Source organism: Scomber scombrus, unplaced genomic scaffold, assembly GCF_963691925.1.
Source record: "Scomber scombrus unplaced genomic scaffold, fScoSco1.1 SCAFFOLD_118, whole genome shotgun sequence".
Lineage (NCBI taxonomy): Eukaryota > Metazoa > Chordata > Actinopteri > Scombriformes > Scombridae > Scomber > Scomber scombrus.
The window spans coordinates 42,707-61,079 of record NW_026910541.1 but is presented as its reverse complement, the minus strand read 5'-3'; the positions used below and the strand labels follow the sequence as shown (position 1 = coordinate 61,079).

The 18,373-nt window shown below is 41.6% G+C and overlaps 1 protein-coding gene across 1 annotated transcript in view; it reads left to right on the top strand.

The window, feature by feature from the left end:
* The window catches only part of LOC133977096 (myocyte-specific enhancer factor 2D homolog), a 62,409-nt gene that overhangs the window by 6,986 nt on the left and 37,050 nt on the right, over nucleotides 1–18,373 (top strand). Inside the window, exons 4-5 of the mRNA XM_062415235.1 lie at nucleotides 16,442–16,525; nucleotides 17,044–17,066. Of these exons, the coding sequence (XP_062271219.1) occupies nucleotides 16,442–16,525; nucleotides 17,044–17,066 (107 nt within the window). The remainder of the gene's footprint in view (nucleotides 1–16,441; nucleotides 16,526–17,043; nucleotides 17,067–18,373) is intronic.

The following is an 18,373-nucleotide window of genomic DNA, read 5'->3' as shown; positions in this document are numbered from 1 at the left end:
GTTTTTATGTTATTTAATTTTTTAAAACTTTTTTATTATTTTTTTATTTAGTTTTATTTGATTTGATTTTTTAGTTTTATTTGATTTTATTTGATTTATTTTTATTTTTATTTTTATTTTTATTTTTATTTTTATTTTTATTTTTATTTTTATTTTTATTTTTATTTTTATTTTTTATTTTTATTTAAGTTTAATTTAATTTTATATTATCTATTTATTTTATTTAGTTTAGTTTTATTTTTTTAAATATTTTTATTTTATTTATTTTTTATTTTATTAAATTTTTACAAAACTATCAAGACTCAAGACTTTAAATATTAAGCCCTGCTCTATAAACAGCACTCTACTCCTCTTTAATCCAGTCTGAACCAGTGAGTCCAGTATATTTCAGCCAGGTCCAGTCCGGAGTCTTTCCCTCTGTTGTTTATAGTTGCTCTCTGGCTTCCTGCCTGCTAGCTTACAGGGAGGGCAGAGGTAGGGACAGCTGGGCCTCCTGCCCCCCCCCCCCCCCCCCCCCCCCCCCCCCCCCCACCCCCCTCTTACCCCTCTGGCATTGGCCCTGTTGTCACCCAGAGACCTTTTCCAACGACAACAACAACAACAACAACAACAGCAACGAGCCAAAGGACGAGACCTGGAACCAATCTGAAACCTTCTGGGCACAAAATGGCCACCAGATAGAGAAAAGAGAGGAGTAATATCTGCTCATATAGAGAAGAAGTCAGCGATGAGGTTCGGAGGGAAGGTGTGACGACAATCATTCATCTCCATTTTTAATAATAGGACTATTTCTTTGGTCCCAGTGGGAGAAGCCCGGCTGCATGGAGCACATTCACATGCCTTGCTGACCCTTTTATACATAATGGTCCTTCTCATGAATTGAACAGGAGATGGTTAGGTATGATTCAGTGAGCCGTGTACGCAGCAGCGCAGCACTTAGAGGTTTCATATGGAGTGTTGACTTAAAGCCGGAGCTCGCTCGGCTTTCAATATTCTCTCACTTGTTTTTTTGTTTTTTTACACGTTTGTTTTTTTTGCTGCAGGAGTTCATGATTGGTCAACCGCAAACATTGTCAACGTGAAGTGTGTGTGTGTGTGTGTGTGTGTGTGTGTGTGTGTGTGTTTATTGTCCTCTTGACGGCCCAGGTTTGTGTCATAATTCAAAGAGAACACGTGAGATGGGAAGCTGTTTATCTCTGGCATCAAAGTTGAAACACTGACTCTGGATCGAGGGTGTAACTTTGGTTTGAGACCCCAAAACGTGGAGTCTGGGGTTCCATTTGAATCCCATTTCCTGTATTTTATCATACATTTAGGGACTATAGTGATACAAAACCCAGGAAATAATGAAGTTGGTCATAATATCGTGATATGAGACTAGATATCATCTTAGATTTTGGATGTCGTAATATCGCGATATGTCATCAGAGTTTCCTGGTTTTTAATGGTGCATTACAGTAAAATATGTAATTTTCTAAACTTAAAAGACTCTTCTAGCTGTTCTGTTGTTTACCTTTAACCCACTTTGTCATTATATCCACATTACTGATGATTATTTTATGTAAATATTATGTTAAAGCATCAACAACCATCTCTATAATATTGTTGTAATATCGATATCGAGGTATTTGGTCTAAAATATCGTGATATTTGATTTTGTCCATATCGCCCTGCCCTAACACTCTTTATATTAGCAGCTACCTAGACTGGTCAAACCTGGACTGGATTATCTCAAAGAGGACAAAGTCTCTTTAAAACACAGTTTCAGAATTTGGAAAGCTTTATTCTGATTGTGAAAATGCATTAAAGGCAGATTTCACTGTTCTTTTTTAATCATATGTAGACTATAGATGAAACAGGAATAGATATAAAAGAACGAGGGAGTTAAAATATTATAATAAATTAACTTGAAAGTCCAGAGTGGAAATGTTTCTATTGTTGAATTACCAGTGAATTTATGATTTACGATGATGTCATCAACATCTGAGGTTAAAATAACACGTATATTTAATCAGCTGCTCCTAAACGCCCACCTGATCACCTGCTATAAGAAGTAAGATTCTTCTATAAACCTCTTCCCAGCAGCTTCTGTCCCGGGTGTGACGACCCACAGCGGTGAACTTTAACACCAAATAATGAGATTTACTTTCAGGCACTTTTATCAAATACCTTTTATTGGAAGAAGCCCCGAGGCTGTAATGATTGTTTGTTTCATCTCCTGAACTCCTCCGAGACTCCTCTGACCTCTCACTGATGCTTTAAGCTCTCTCTTTTTTTAATTTTATTTTAAAGTTGTTTAAAGCTGAAGCTAAAGCATTTAAATCAATTGGTGGTTACAGTAGTTGTGCTGGAGGTGTTTCAGAGCTAATAACCACCGTAACAACTCAGGATTGTATTTTAATCTGAGGAATAAAGGGACTAAATTTGGTTTCTTACCCCCCAATAAATCCTATACTCTATATGTAGTACTTTCCTTTAACCCTTACATTCTGTTCTGGGTCTAATTTGACCCATTTTTTACATTTAAGAACAGTAAAAACACCATATACACATTTCTTTTAGCTGGATTTTTTTTATTGTGACCCCAAACATACACAAATGGAAATAAAATCATTCATTTTATTATTTTTGTGCAGCTGATAAACATTTTTATTAATGCAAATGTACAAAATCAAATATCACCATTCTTCATATTGTATAAAATGTTCTCCTGGACCATTAAATAGTGATTGTGAATTTCTCTTTTTCCCATATATAGATATAATATAGACTGTTGTTCACTCTCTGGCAGCTTCATTAAAGGATAATCAAACATATATTAATACCTGATGGGGAATTTATGAATGTAGAGACTAATTATGAACAGTATGTGAGGGTTAAGTAAGGAGCTATTGAAGTGGAGTTTACTGATTGACACTGATTGGTCAAATATACACTTCATGTTCATCCTCCATTTCTGACACTCCATCGATTTAGTTTCACACTTTTAACCTTCCTGTCGTCCTCCCGGGTCAAATTGACCCCGTCTGTTTTGACTGTTCCTTCCTTCCTCCCTCCCTTCCTTCCTTTCCTTTCCGTCCTCCCTTACTTCTTTCCTTCCTCCCTCCTTATCTCTTTCGTTCCTTCCTCTCTCTTTCCTCCCTCCCTCCTTATTTCCTTCCTTCCCTCCTTCATTCCTTTCCTTCATTTCCTTCCTCCCTTCCTTCTTTCCTTCCTTCCTCCCTTCCTCTTTTCCTTTCTCCCTCCCTCCCTCCCTCCCTCCTTCCTTCCTTGTTTCCTGCTTCCCTCCTACCTTCCTTTATTCCTTCTTTCCTCTATCCTTTCTTCCTCCCTTCCATCCTTCCTCCCTCCCTCCTTTCCTTCCTTCTTCCTCCCTTCAATCCTTCCCTCCCTCCCTCCTTTCCTTCCTTCTTCCTCCCTTCCTTCTTCCTCCCTTCCACCCTTCCTCCCTCCCTCCTTTCCTTCCTTCTTCCTCCCTCCCTTCCATCCTTCCTCCCTCCATCCTTTCCTTCCTTCTTCCTCCTTTCCTTCCTCCTTTACTTCCTTCTCCCTCCCTTCCTTCTTTCCCTTCCTTCCTTCTTCCTCCCTTCCTTCCTTGACTCGAGGACAACAGGAGGGTTAATGGAAACAACACAAAGCAACAAGAGATATAAAGAAGTAAAGCATCTTTTGTCAGACCTCTGCAGCCCTTTAAAGACCTTCTCTCTTCATCTTTAGAAGTTTATAACGCAGGTTTCTGTCAAACATTAGAAGTCTTAAGCCAAACTGAAGAAGATAACCCTGCAGCTATTTCTCAGGCTTGACAAATCTCCTCCAGAGCCACAAAAGACATTATAGTGCAGTTTTTCTCAGACTCAGTAGTATTACTCCCCATGATGTCTGAACTAATCTTACTGTGTTAAAAGAAACACACACAGTTGTTTTCTCCGCTACGACTCACACACTTTACTAATGTCATATGAGGAAGTAGCATCTCAAAGAAAAGCTGCTTTTTTTTGTTTGTTTTAGGGGAATAATTTGCTTAATCTTCACAGTTCTTCAGGGGTGCAGTGACACTGCAAAAAAAAAAAAGGAAGCGAGAGAGAGAGAGAGAGAGAGAGAGGGAGAGGGAGAGGGAGAGAGAGAGAGAGAGAGAGAGAGGGAGAGGGAGAGAGAGAGGGAGAGGGAGAGAGAGAGGGAGAGAGAGAGTTGTCGTTACTGATTTAGTTCCCTGTGTTTTGTTCCTGGGGTGCCTTACTGTCTGAGACGATTTGGTTGAAAAGGAGCTTGAGGTTTGCGGGTTCACTGCATAATTCATCCAATGAGATTTCGTGTACTTGTGGATCGAGTCCAAAAATGTCTCAAATCTTGAGTGAAAGTGTCGGTGAGGCAGTTTGAGCTCTGAGTGGGCTGAAGGTACGACTCAGATAGCAGAGTTTGGTGCCATAGATTTTTACCTCTGTCATTTCCTCTCTTCCTTTCACCCTTCCTCCTCTCTTTTCTTCCCCCTAATCTGCCGATTCGCTCGGGCACGACCGATTCTCCCTTCTCTCCCATCCTTCTCGTTCGGTCTGTCTCAGAGTGTCAGCAGTAAAGCCTTTCTGTAGGCTGTATCTCCAGCTGCAGATGGCTCTTAAGTGTATGCAAGTGTGTGTGTGTGTGTGTGTGTGTGTGTGTGTGTGTGTGTGTGTGTGTGTGTGTGTGTGTGTGTGTGTGTGTGTGTGTGTGTGTGTGTGTGTGTGTGTGTGTGTGTGTGTGTGTCGTGGCAGGGCGTTGGGCTGCTGCAGGCCACATCAGCTCAAGCTCCACTGGCCCTGTTTGTGTGCGTACATGTGTTTGTGTTTTCAAGTGTATCGCTCTGTCTCTTTCTCTCTCTTTATGTGTTCATTGCCGTGTGTGTGTGTGTGTGTGTGTGTGTGTGTGTGTGTGTGTGTGTGAGTAAGTCCTCCACTCCATCTATCTCTCTATCTCTTTCTCTCTCTATCTCTTTCTCTCTCTCTCTGTTTGCACGCTCTGCAGTGGCCCATGAGTACGCTTCATACAATATTCAGGCCTGGTGAGCCTCTCGGTTGTGTGTTTGTGTTGTGTGTGTGTGTGTGTCCTACATGGAAGCTTCCCTCCTATACCGGCCTCTATACAGCCCCTACTCACACACACACACACACACACACACACTCACTCACACACATCATCTCTGCAGGCCGAGAGGCATTTAGCAACTTTCTTCAGTGTTTGTCCTCATCTGTCCCCGTGGCCAGATGTGCAGCAGCAGCAGCAGCAGCAGCAGCGTCCTTGTTAAGCGGGTGTTGGTGTTGTCAGTTCCGCCCATTTTCCATTAATCCTCAATGTTTTGCATTTGCAGTGACATTTCGAATCATTAAGACCAGACAAAGTCATGAACACATACACTTAGCTAATACCACACTGCACACTGTAACTGTAGTATCACATAGAAACGTTGGAGTGAAAGGTGGAAACATTACCGATGAAATACAGCAGAGGGAAAATGGAAAATCCTGATCTTAAAGTAGCTCAAAACTCAATTTAAAGCATAAGACTGCTGCTATTCTTAATGTCTTAATTGTCAACAAATCCAATGAAAAGGTCTTTTCTTTACTTACAGGCTTTCTGACCTCTCTAACCTGTCTGGAGCCAAGTCCTTTTCTTTCTTTCTGAAGATATACATCTTTAAAAACGGCTCCAAAATATGTAGTTTTATGTGTGTGTGAGATTAAGTCAAAATAAAATACAGTGTGTGTGTTTATAGTAATGAAGGAGCATCTCACCTAGTGCAGTGATGTGGCTCATTGACCTGTTTTTAATAGGTGATATTTGTCAGTAGGATGAATTCATTGTTGTTTTTTCATTAGATTTAATATCAAAAAGTAAAATTGAGTCAATCACCAGACTAACAGACCTTTAAAAGAATAACTAAGTAGAGAATATACCTCCTATAAATAATCACCTCAACCACAAATAGACCCAGATCTTTATTTATGAGATGCTTTCATTGAATCCCTTCACCTATGAGGAGGACTTTTACTGTGAAGGGTTAACAGGAAGTGTTGAGTTTCAATAATGAATGTTAAACATTGAGAGCAGCAGCAGTAAACAGTATGAATCTGAATCTTAACAGAGACTAGTCGTCATCTAATAGAACAGACTATGTTATTATATCAGCTTTTTATCTAATTATCATTTTATCAGTTTCATCGCTGTTTTTGTTTTCTAGTTGTGTTTGTTTCAGTGTAGCAGTGCACTGTAGTCTCATTTGTAAGAAGGTCTCTGTGTGCCTCTCTGTCTTTTGTTTGGGTCACATGGAAACATGTTGGACATTCAAAGGGCCGTGACTGGTCACATGAAACACGAACGCTTGACATACGACGCTGGGACTTTTCAGGGGAATTCAGACTTTAAACAGACAGCGTGACGGCGTGACTGAATTATACTGTAATTATTTAAGTTTAACAGCGTCGGCACGTGGTGTAACATCGCTTGGTGGAGGACAGAGCGGAGAGAGACACACACACACACACACACACACACACACACACACACACACACACACACACACACACACAGAGAGATACATAGAGGATAATTGGATAGTCACAAAATGTGCCCATTTGCCGCTCTGCCTCCGTGAGTCTCTCCAAGCAAGTGCTTTTGAGTATAAATTATGAAGTGTGGATTTAGTCACGCACACACACACACACACACACACACAGACACACACACACACACACACCACACACACACACACACACACACACTCATAAATGCACAGATACACACTCATGAGTTATGCTTAGTGTATGTCACCCTGCATGCACTGTACTGTAGGTCCCTGTATGCTTAGAAGCACTTAAGTTCACATCGAGGTGTGTGTGTGTGTGTGTGTGTGTGTGCGTGTGTGTGTGTGTATATGTGTGTGTGTTTGTGTGTGTTCAGGCACAAACTCAGTATTCATCACACGGTTGGACATTCCTTCACTCCAGTGCAAGGCTGAGAGGCAATACATATGCACACACAGCCTCTCTCTGAGATGCACGTGCTGCTTGAAAGAGTGTGTGTGTGTGTGTGAGAGTGTGTGTGCGTGTGTGGGCAGCCTGCCTCTCCTGCCAGAATGTGTTAATCCGCTTGACTGCAGATCCCAATCAGGCAAGAGAAGGAAGAAGAGCGAGAGACAGAGGGAACACGAGCGAGCGAAATGCTAAAAGACCAGCGATGAATAGCCGAGGAGAGAAAGGAAGACGGGCGGAGAAGAGGGGGATGCCCTTTTTTCTTTAAGCGGCTCAAGGAAAGGCCGATCTCACCGGCGAACCTCGCTGCAGGGGCTTAAGGACTTCGGGCACTGCCCCGCTCCTCCTGGGTCAGGGCCAGGGAAGCCTCGCGTATCGCACGCGCTGCTAGTGACACTTAACAGGATTCACCTCCTCAGTAACTGATTGTGCTACTCGCCCTAAAGGCCTCAAAACTACACCAAAACAGTCAGAGAGCATGCTGGGAAACATGCAGACTTTTACACGCATCTCTCCCCAGCACATACAGGTTGGAGGTGATGTGTCTGTTGCCACGGTGATGCTCTTTCTTAGCTAATCCTGCTTTGCCATCCAAACTCTGAGGACTTCCTCGTAAGACCTGAGGTCCTAATCTGGGCTGAATGAGGTCACTGGAAGGCCTGCTCACACATGATTGGTCAGCAAAAAGGTCAGCTGACCACTTTCCCTGCAACTCCTTTGAGACCTGTGAATTACTACTCCCTTTATCTGGTGGCCATGTTGTTGTTTATTTTAACTGGCTTCTCTAAGTGACAATATCTACTAATAACACCAAATCAGTTACATAGCAGGATATATGGAGCGTTAAACTCTACAATTATAAATATATTACACGTTAGGTTTTACTTGAGATGGATTTTGATATTTATCCAAATGTCTTAACCCTCCTGTTGTCCTCGAGTCAAGGAAGGGAGGGAGGAAGAAAGAAGGAAGAAGGAAGGAAACGAGGGAAGGAAAGAAGGAAGGAAGAAGGAAAGAAAGGAGGGAACGAAGGAAGGAAAGGAGGGAGGAAGGAAGGAGAGGAAGGAAAGAAGGACCGAAGAAGGAAGGAGGGAAGGAGGGAGGGAGAAAGGAAAAGAGGAAGGAAGGAAAAAGGACAGAGGAAAGAAGGAAGGGAGGAAGGTAGGGGGAGGAAAGAAAGAGACAAGGAGGGAGGGAGGAAAGAAGGAAGGGAGGGAGGAAAGAAGGGAGGAAGGAAAGGAAGGAAGGAAGGAGGAAAGGAAGGAAGGAGGGAGGGAGAATGGAAAGACAGAAGGAAGGAAGAAATGAAGGAGGAAAGAGAGAGGAAGGAAAGAAAGAGAGAAGGAGGGAGGGAGGGGAGGACAGACGGAAGGAAGGAAGGAAGGGAGGAAGGGAGGAAAGAAGGAACAGTCAAAAGAGACGGGGTCAGTTTGACCCAGGAGGACGACACGAAGGTTAAAGTGAAACAGCTTTTAGGGGAAAGGATTTCATTTAAATTGTGAATGTCTGCGAGTGAAGAGAAACAACATTTGTCACGGTAGAGTGCAGGCAGGTGGACTAGTGTTGCAGAGGTTAGGGATGGTTCACTGACTTTATTGTCAAAAGAAAAAGAGTCAAAAGCTCACAGGCATGGATGGAAAGTCCAAACAGTCCAAACAGCAAATGCATAAATCCACAGAGCAGCAGGGATGGAAGCAGGGGGAACATATGATACAGGTCCAGGTGACAGGATTCACAAATTAGAGCTCAAAGGGAAAAATACAGCGATCTGACAGGAGTGAGTTGCAGGTGAGGAAAGGATGGAGCAGGACTGATGAGACGTGGGAACAGAGGTGTAGATGGAAGGAAAGGAGGGAAAGTTTAGAGGTGGCATGAAGATGGAAGATCTGGAGAGTTGGAGGGAAGTATACGACCTAAGAGAAGTGAGTAAGAGACAGAAAGAGACAGACAGAGACAGCTGGGGAAGAGAGTGCAGCTGCAGAAATGTGACTGAGCAACAGATTTAGACGATATTAAAACCCTGATGTACGGAGATACAGTTCATAAATTCAATCAGATCAAATGTAAATGCATAAAAAAATGTTTTTTTTGTAGTTTTGAAAACATAAAAAATACTTTAACCCTTTACATACTGTTCATATTCTGACTCATTATTAGTTTCTGCACCAATTTATTAATTTATTAATAGAAACAAGATATTTAAAGTCACTATTTTATGGTCCAGGAGAACATTTTATGGAATTTTGTTATAAAAATAAGTCAAATTTGGACACAAATGCTGCATTTTATTTCCATGTTTGTGTATTTAGGGTCACATTAGTCAAAGTACACCTAGAGGAAATATGAATATGGTGATTTTATAGATCTTAAATGTTAAAACGGGTCAAATTTGAACAGTGAACGGTATGTAAATGAGATGTTTGGTGATTAATATTTCACACAGAGTAATAAAAACCTTCCTGAACCTCAGTGCTTTGATTAAGACAAAGAAAAGCTCAATAAATTATAAGTATAATCTAGAGATCACACACACACACACACACACACAAAGGAATGACATTCGATAGCACAAGTCCATCAATATTTCACTAAACACACACAGAGGCCTTTAAGTCTCTGATCTTTATGTTTGTGGTCTTCGCTGCATCATCACATGTTTTTACTCTCAGGTGAACTGATTCTCCGTCATTGCATCAAAATCCGGCAGAGACGCATCGCTCGCCGGCAGTCATTTCTCATTATTACGACTCTGTTTCTGCAGCGTGTTTTAAAGGTGAAGGAATGAACAGAAACACAGAAGTCTTCTCTCTGCTGCACAAGAGTTCTGTTCGGAGCTGAAATCTTGACCCTTCTTAGAAAATGATTAATAGCTATAGAATGAAAAGGAGGCCGAGACTCCATTAAAAAGATATTAAGTACTGGAAGTGCTTGACTGACGAATTAGTGACTCATTTCCAGACACACTCATATTGCAGAGATACTGAGCGGTGAACTCTCACACCCACTCTTCAAAATAAAAACAGACATAGAGGATAGTAAACCATAATGACCCCCCCCCCCTCCCCCACACCCTTCCTCTTCTTCACCGCCCCCACCCTAGCCTCCATCAGTGGAGCGAAACCTTATTTGTTTTGGCTGACAGGCCGTCTGCTTACTTCTGTAACTATGCAAGTCGCCCTGAGCCCCCCGAGAGTCGGCGGGAGCAGTGGTCCATTAACCTCATGGATAAATAATTCCAGTCAGTGCTGGTGGGGGTAGTGACAGGTTACAGTACAGAAACTGTCAGGGTTAAAGGAAGTCTGCTAGCAAAGGGGGACATATTCTGCTTTTTCTGGGTTTTCTTTTATTCATATTCTGGACTTGAAACATCTTCAAAGCTCCAAAACTTGAGGTTAACAAATGTAGAAATGCTCCCTGCAAGTCAGAATCCAGGGCTTCAACCTCCCCTTTTTCTACCTCGCTAGCAAGCTGATGTTGGCTCGTTGTGTATGCCCATAAATGGCCGTCTGTTGCTAAGATTGTTTCTAAGGTTTTAGGTTGTTTATGTTTTTACACGCTCATATTTCAGGTTACGGATGTATTTGAAAAGTTGATAATTTAAGTAAAAGACAAGTGAAAAAGAAGTGAAATCCTGCTACTATAGTTTTTTTCATTGTTTGTTGATGAGTCAGCTTAAACACAACTTCCTGAAGCTGACCAATCAGAGCAGAGGAGACGCCTTTAATTAAAGAGACAGGCGCTAAAACGGCCTGTTTCACACAGAGGCTGAACTGAGCCGCTGCATAAAGAACCAGCTAGCAAGGGGGACATATTCTGCTTTTTATGGGTTTTCTTTTATTCATATTCTGGACTTGAAACATCTTCAAAGCTCCAAAACTTGAGGTTAACAAATGTAGAAATGCTCCCTGCAAGTCAGAATCCAGGGCTTAAATCTCCTTTTTTTCTACCTCGTTAGCAAGCTGATGTTGGCTCGTTGTCTATGCACATAAACGGCCGTCTGTTGCTAAGATTGTTTCTAAGGTTTTAGGTTACGGATGTATTTGAAAAGTTGATAATTTAAGTAAAAGAATAAGGAAAAAGAAGTGAAATCCTGCTACTATAGTTTTTTTCATTGTGTGTTGATGAGTCAGCTTAAACACAACTTCCTGAAGCTGACCAATCAGAACAAAGGAGGATGCCTTTTAATTAAAGAGACAGTAGCTAAAACGGCCTGTTTCACACAGAGGCTGAACTGAGCGGCTGTATAAAGAGCCAGTAGAAGATAAATAAAGAGTTTTTATCTGTAAATCATGCAAAAAATATTCTAGCTGATTAAAAATATAAAGCTGGAAATATGCAGAATATGTTCCCTTTGAAAGAAAACACTGTAAAACATTCACAGATCAGTTATGACAAAAAGATGTTTTATATTAATACTAAATCTACTTTTATCTCTGGATTTAATGCATCATTAATTTTTGTATCTCCCCCAAAAAAAACAAAACTGAGTAGATTTTGTTTTCGCTCTGACAGTTTCCTCTCGTCTCACAGCTCAGCAGGTTCTCAACACAAGAAACAACAACCACTGATCTATAATACAACATCTGAGCGGGGCGACAGCCGGCGCTGAGAGGGGACTGTGGACACGGAGTCCCATATGACTGAGGGGGGGGGGGCTGGGTGTGTGTGTGTGTGTGTGTGTGTGTTTCTGTCTGTGTGTGTGTGTGTGTGTGTGTGGTAACTATAGCTTATCATAGATTCTGGATTTTATTGTAAGTGATGGAGAAGGATGAGATGTTATTTTAAGGATTTTAAACAACATTAACCACAAAACCACATTTTTATTAAAAGTAGAGAATCGTTCATACTGTACGTGTTAAAACATGTATTGAGGATCTTTAAAGGTTGTTTAAACATAAGCAGTCATAGCAGAACTTAATCAAATAAAGTCTTTAAAAGGCCAAAATTAGGATTTAAATGGAAGACTAACTGATCCAAGAATATGCTGACAAGACAAATCGAACTTTCTCTAGATGACAGTTTTTTAATGCTCCGGTTCCAAGAAAAGAGTAAGGGATGGACAGCAGTGGAAGGAAAAGAGAGAGAAAAATTATGATGGGAAAGCTCTGGGAACGGGTCAAGAAAGAGAGAAAGAGAGAGCAGGGCAAAAGAGGACAGAGAGAGAGAGAGAGAGAGAGATAGAGAGAGAGAGTGGTGGGAAAGAGAATAAAAAATATGACAGAGGAGGAGGAGGCGAGGAAATGGGCGACCAGGGAGAGTCACATATGGAGGCATTACAAGAAAGATATAGAGAGGGAGAGAAAGACAGAAAAAAGAGAGAGAGAGAGAGAGAGAGAGATGTCGAGGGCGAAAAACACAGAAGGACGAGTGTGACAGTTTGCACTTTTTTTTGCGAGAGAGAGAGAGAAAGCGAGAGCTGCGTTAAAGGTGGTGGGCCGAGAGATGAGAGGGTGAGAGAGAGAGAGAGAGAGAGAGAGAGAGAGAGAGAAAAAAGGGAGAGGAAAGCAGCAGAAGCACTTCATGGAGGGCTGGAAACAGAGGGCGGGAGGACAGGCGGGTGGGCGAGGAAGCGAGCCAGAGGGGAAGGGAGGGAGGGATGTGAGAGGGGAGGGGGGAGGGGCTTATCAGCAGCCGCAGCCAGTCAGAGGCCTGCGCGGTGCTCTGCAGGGTGAATCTTACCCTGGCAACACAATAGAGCGAGAGAGAGAGAGAGAGAGAGAGAGAGAGAAGGAGACGGCGGACAGGTGAACAGATGGCTGACTGACTGAGAGACAAGCTGATCAGTGGACTACAGAGGGTGTGTGTGTGTGAGAGAGAGAGAAAGAGAGAGAGAGAGCACGTTTAATGTACTGTAATGTAACACAAAATCTTCCCTAAGAGAGAGAGAGAGAGAGAGAGAGAAGGAGAGAGAGGGAGCAGAGAAAGGGAAAGATGCCCATGTTTGCACTGTAACGTTAACAGAATATCAGTTGTGTTTACATGAGAGAGAAAGACAGAGACAGGCTTGTGATGTCCAAAAAATATCAACTATGTGTGTGAAAGTAGAAACAGCATAAGAAGGAAGTGAAGTTCTACTAGAAGAGAAGTTACTACTAATTTCATTTTAAAGCTAATTTCAGTCGTTTAGGTACGAATGAGGTCATTTTGTCTCATCTTCACTTCTTCAAAATGCTCTTTAACCCTCCTGTTGTCCTCGAGTCAAAGAAGGAAAGGAGGGAGAAGGAAGGAAAGGAGGGAGAAGGAAGGAAGGAAAGGAGGGAAAGGAAGGAAGGAAGGACGGAGGGAGGGAGAAAGGAAAAGAGGAAGGAAGGAAAGAAGGACAGAGGAAAGAAGGAAGGGAGGAAGGTAGGGGGGAGGAAAGAAAGACAAGAAGGAAAGGAAGGAAAGAAAGAGGGAGGGAGAAAAGAAGGAAGGGAGGAAGGAAAGGAAGGAAGGAAAGAAGGAAGGGAGGAAAGAGAGAGGAAGGAAAGAAAGAGAAGGAGGGAGAAGGACAGACTGAAGGAAGGAAGGAAAGAAGGAGGGATGGAGGAAGGAAAGAAGGAAGGGAGGAAAGAGAGGGGAAGGAAAGAAAGAGAGAAGGAGGGATCAAGGAAGGAAGGAAGGAAGGAACAGTCAAAACAGACGGGTTTATAGCTAAAACTTGATCTGATTTTGCCAGTTTCTGGTCATGATTCCTCCTCAGTGTTTGAAGCATTATACTCCAAACATTGTTCAGTGTAATGATGTAATAGCTGAGATCTGGAAACACAACAACACGACTGGTTTTAAACATTAAAAATCAGGTTATTTGGAGGTGGAGAAAATCAAAAAGCGTACTGAAAGTGTCAAACATGGCTCACACTTTATCACAGAAGTGGTGTTTGGAAGGTGGCGCCTCATTCATTCCAATGAATATTGCATAAAGCAGCTGTTTCCTCTGCTTGTTTGGCCCCTCGGAGCAACGACCGTGTTTCTTTACTCTGGTTTGAATCAGTGGATGAGTTGTAAAAGAAGAATGAAGTGAACAAAAATGTATTTAAAAAAAAATAAAAGCGCTGTAAGAACATTCTCTCTTCTTATTGGTCGAATGTTCTGGAGGAGGGAGAATGTAAACACAGGAAGAAGCTCCTATCTGCCCAAATATGTCAAAGAGAGAGAATGAACTCCAACTAGCTGCTTACATTTATATATATGGGTCAAATTTAAAGATGTTAAAAAGTGAAAATAAACGTATGAATAACTTGCACACATCCTTTTTTTGTGGACCCAGCATCAAATTTCTGCTTTTAATCCATTTTGAGAGAATATATTAGAGGATTATGGCAAAAATGTCTAAGTGGTGTAACCATAAAAACTTTGTACCAAATAATTCAACTTGCTTAAAAACAGTAAATTGTCAATAAAACACCATATCAACTAGTTTGGCATGATCTTACATTATAACTTTTATATTAAATAAAGGTAATGGAATACAATTGTTCTAAATATTACATTTACTCTGGTAACCATGGAGATCAGGAAACATTTACATGTTTTAAATGAAGTCATTATTAGTATAAGTCCACTTAAATACACTGTAGGTGATAAAATATGTAATATGTATCATTCTACTGTGGTTACCTCTGTTTCTTTCTTTCCTCCTACTTCTTGTTCTTTCTTTCTTTCTCTTCTTCATCCTTTCTGTCTTTCCTTTCTTTCTCTTTTCTTTCTTTCTTTTTTTCCTTCCTTCCTTTCTTTCTTTGCTCCTACTTCTTGTTCTTTCTTTATCTTCTTTTTTCTTTCCTTCCTCCCTGTCTTTCTTTCTTTTCTTCCTTTCTTTCTTTCTTTCCTCCTACTTCTTGTTCTTTCTTAACTTCTTTTTTCTTTTCTTCCTTCCTGTCTTTCTTTCTTTTCTTCCTTTCTTTCCTCCTACTTATTGTTCTTTTTTTCTCTTCTTGATCCTTTCTCTTTCTTTCTTTCATCCTTTCTTTCTTTCTTTCTTTCTTTCTTTCTTCCTGTAGGTGATAAAATATGTAATATTTATCATTCTTTTGTGGTTACACCATTTGACATTTTCAGGAGCATTCAGTCTTACTTTTGGTTAAAAAATGGTGCAAATATCATTTCAAATGATATAAAACCAACAAAAATACTAAATGTACATTTTAACAAACCTGATGCTGCTTTTAAACCGTTATTCATCACTGACCCAAACACAGGAAGAAGCTCCTTTCTGCCCAAATATGTCAAACAGAGACGGAACTTCTCTGTTATTTCAGTTTTATTTTCCAACTAGCTGATTTCACTCATCCACATCCCAGCATGCAAAGCGCTCCCGGCTACAAGAGCTGTTAAACACTAAGGTTAACATTCCCACCACAAACAAACCACTCCAGAATTGGTTTGTGACTGGACTGAAACCACTTCCTCTGTGCTGAGTTCAGATCTGCCCCCCCCCCTAAAACAAACCCACAATGAAGAGGAAAAGCATCGTAGCAGACTAAACAACTTAACAACACGGAGCACAGCTGACTTCTGTTTGACACATAAATCCCACAAACATCATTTACTGATTTCCATTCTTCAAGACAATAATCTCCTCACAGGTTGAACTTTGACCTCCTGTGCTTGAACACAGTTTTCTGTGCAGTGAAGGATTATTACAAACATTATACAAACACTGGATAAACTGTTGGCTCAGTTACAATCTGTCTGATGGTCTGACTGCTTATGTTTTGTCTGGTTTCCCCCAAAAAATCTCAGCTATTACATTATTAGCACAATGTTGAACAATCATAGACTGTATATATAATGGACGTAACATCCGTGACGTCACCCATTGGTTTGTGGACTGCTGCTTGAAAGCGAATAGTTTCGGATCTGAGCAGCGCCATCTTGAAAATTTCAGGTGCATGCTGGGAAAAATAAAAACACGGATTCTACTTATATGGGCATCAGGAGGGGCATGAGGCGCCCTCCTGAACCTGTGAACCAATCAACCTGTCAATCACGACGTAGCCACGCCCTAATGCATACCCTGCTTTATTGTCACATATAAAATCAGGGAGGCCAAAATGTCCCAAATGAACATCATACTGCATTGAAGAAGGCTTTAAACTAGCGATTGAGACCATAAACACATTTTGAAAACGTTTACTGAGGTTAGAAATCAAGTGAGAAGTTGGTGAATTCTCCATTGACTTGTATAGAGACGGAAGTCCTTTTGACACCAAACGGTCGCCCCCTGGTGGCCTTTTGATAGAATGCAGTTTTAAGTTACTTCCGCGTTGGCCTCATTTCAGAGGACCAGAACTCCCCGTCTGTGAACAATCCAGTAATGTTCCGGTCCTTACAAGTGTGCAAATACAAGCATCTGTGTGTGTGTGTGTGTTTCTGTGTGTGTGTGTGAATGATGTACCAACATGGCTCCAGTGTCAGCACAGTTTTGTTTGCAGGCTCTTTATCTCTTTGTGTCCTGACAGTCGGGGGCAGGAGGTCCACGCCTCGATCACGTCCTCCACACAGCGCTCTGTCACATGCCATCATTGTCACGCTGGAGTTCTTATGTTTTTTATTTATTTTATTTTTTTGTGCCATGGTTCTTTTGTTCCCCCTCCAATTTTATGTCATTTTTTTTTTTAGGTCAGAGCACACATATCCACACACACACCAACCTCCAGCGCAGAGTGTGTTTTCTATGAACTGTGGACAACAAAGCGTGTGGCGGCAGCAGGCGGCTCCTGCGCGTTAAATTTGCATTAAAAGCTTCAGATCAGAGCGCTGACTTGTTCTGGTGAGGCTGAACAGCTGAATCAGGCGACTGTCTCCGTGTTGGAACAAATCTGTCTAATAACCCGTTTCTGTGGGAAGATAAAACGCTGCTTTGACACTACGATAATAACAATGGCTCCGACTTTTAATGAGATTCATATCAAAAGAGCGCCATTGTTATTAAAACTGAAAGTCTCTTTACCGTGGCATCCAAATGGCATCATTACCCTCTGCCCTCACCTGTTTTTTTAAGGATTTTTTTAAGGCTAATTCATCCAAAAATGTAAAAGACTCTCTGTTTCTGCCTCCTCAGGGTTTAATCAGGAGCTCTTGCAGGTACGAGTTTCCCGCCGGCTCCACTTCCAAAAGGCCGTATTGCAAGCGGTTGAATCATCCTCACTTTAACTGTGATTGTGCGCTGTGGGAGTCGTGGAACATGTGCTTATGTTTTAATCAGACCACCACTAGAAGACTACAGTCACACATTATACACAGCAGGTGGTCGTCCGTTATATAGAAAAATATAGGCGAGTGTGAAATGTTGGACGTGATCTTCAGCATTCTTTGTTCCTTATGGATAATCTAAGAAATGATGAAACATCTGCGTGTGTTCATTCCTGTCATAAAGCATCATATTAGTGTGTTTTTGCTCCTTATACATCAGATGCATGCTACACTCATTCATTTCCCCCCAACAGAAAATCAATTAGCAGACTGTTGAAATTCATCTGAGTTGTGTAATCCATCACATTAGAGCTGTACATATCTTTCATGTTATATTAACAGTGGATTAAACAAATGAAAACCCATCTGCCAGTGCAGTAAGATCCCTTCATCTTGTTTCCAATACAAGTCTTTCAAGAATTTTCAGCATCATTTTTTCTCAGGAAATTCTCGAAATAAGTCTTATAAAGGATTTGTAATATTCTTTTTGTGCACTGGCAGATTTAAGTTTAAAAAAAAACATGCTTTGCAGGATTGAAGCACAAGTAGAAATTGATGAAATAGATTTTTTGCAGTGTACTACAGTCTGTTTCCCCCTGCTGATAGATTTCAAGGCGAGGGATTTCCTTCTTTTTTCTTTTTTTTTTTTGCACCACTCAGGGCTAAATCTTGTATTTGGACCACAGAAGGCTCTCCGGCTCCAGTTTAAGATCCATTTTGCTGCGAGGATCTATCTGCTTGGCTGTGTGGTCAAGGGGCCCCACCAGCCAAAGCTACTTAATGGCAAATCTCATTTAGCAGAATCCTCTCAAAATAAGAGCCTCTATCTCACCCCCCCCCCTCCTCCACCCCCCCTCCCCTCCACCCGTCACACTCACCCGCTCTCCTTCTTCCCTCTCTTCGCCCTTTCCAAAGTGTGCTAACACTGACACGACCTGACTGCCGTTAGCCGCGGCGCTAACACCACCGCAAGTTTTTTTTTTTTCTAACTCACCCTTTTACCGTCGTGCCTCGCTCAGCTTCACACCAATTACCAACGCTGTTGATTAGCCGGTGTGTGCAGAGGTGTGATGCCTGACATACAGCTCAGACCTCAGGTTCTAACATCGTTTCTCGCCCTGTAAAAGTGCTGCGGGCAGCTACTGCTGATTCTGTAGCGAGGAGGGGGGGTCGTCGTCACATCCTTCTCTGTCCACATC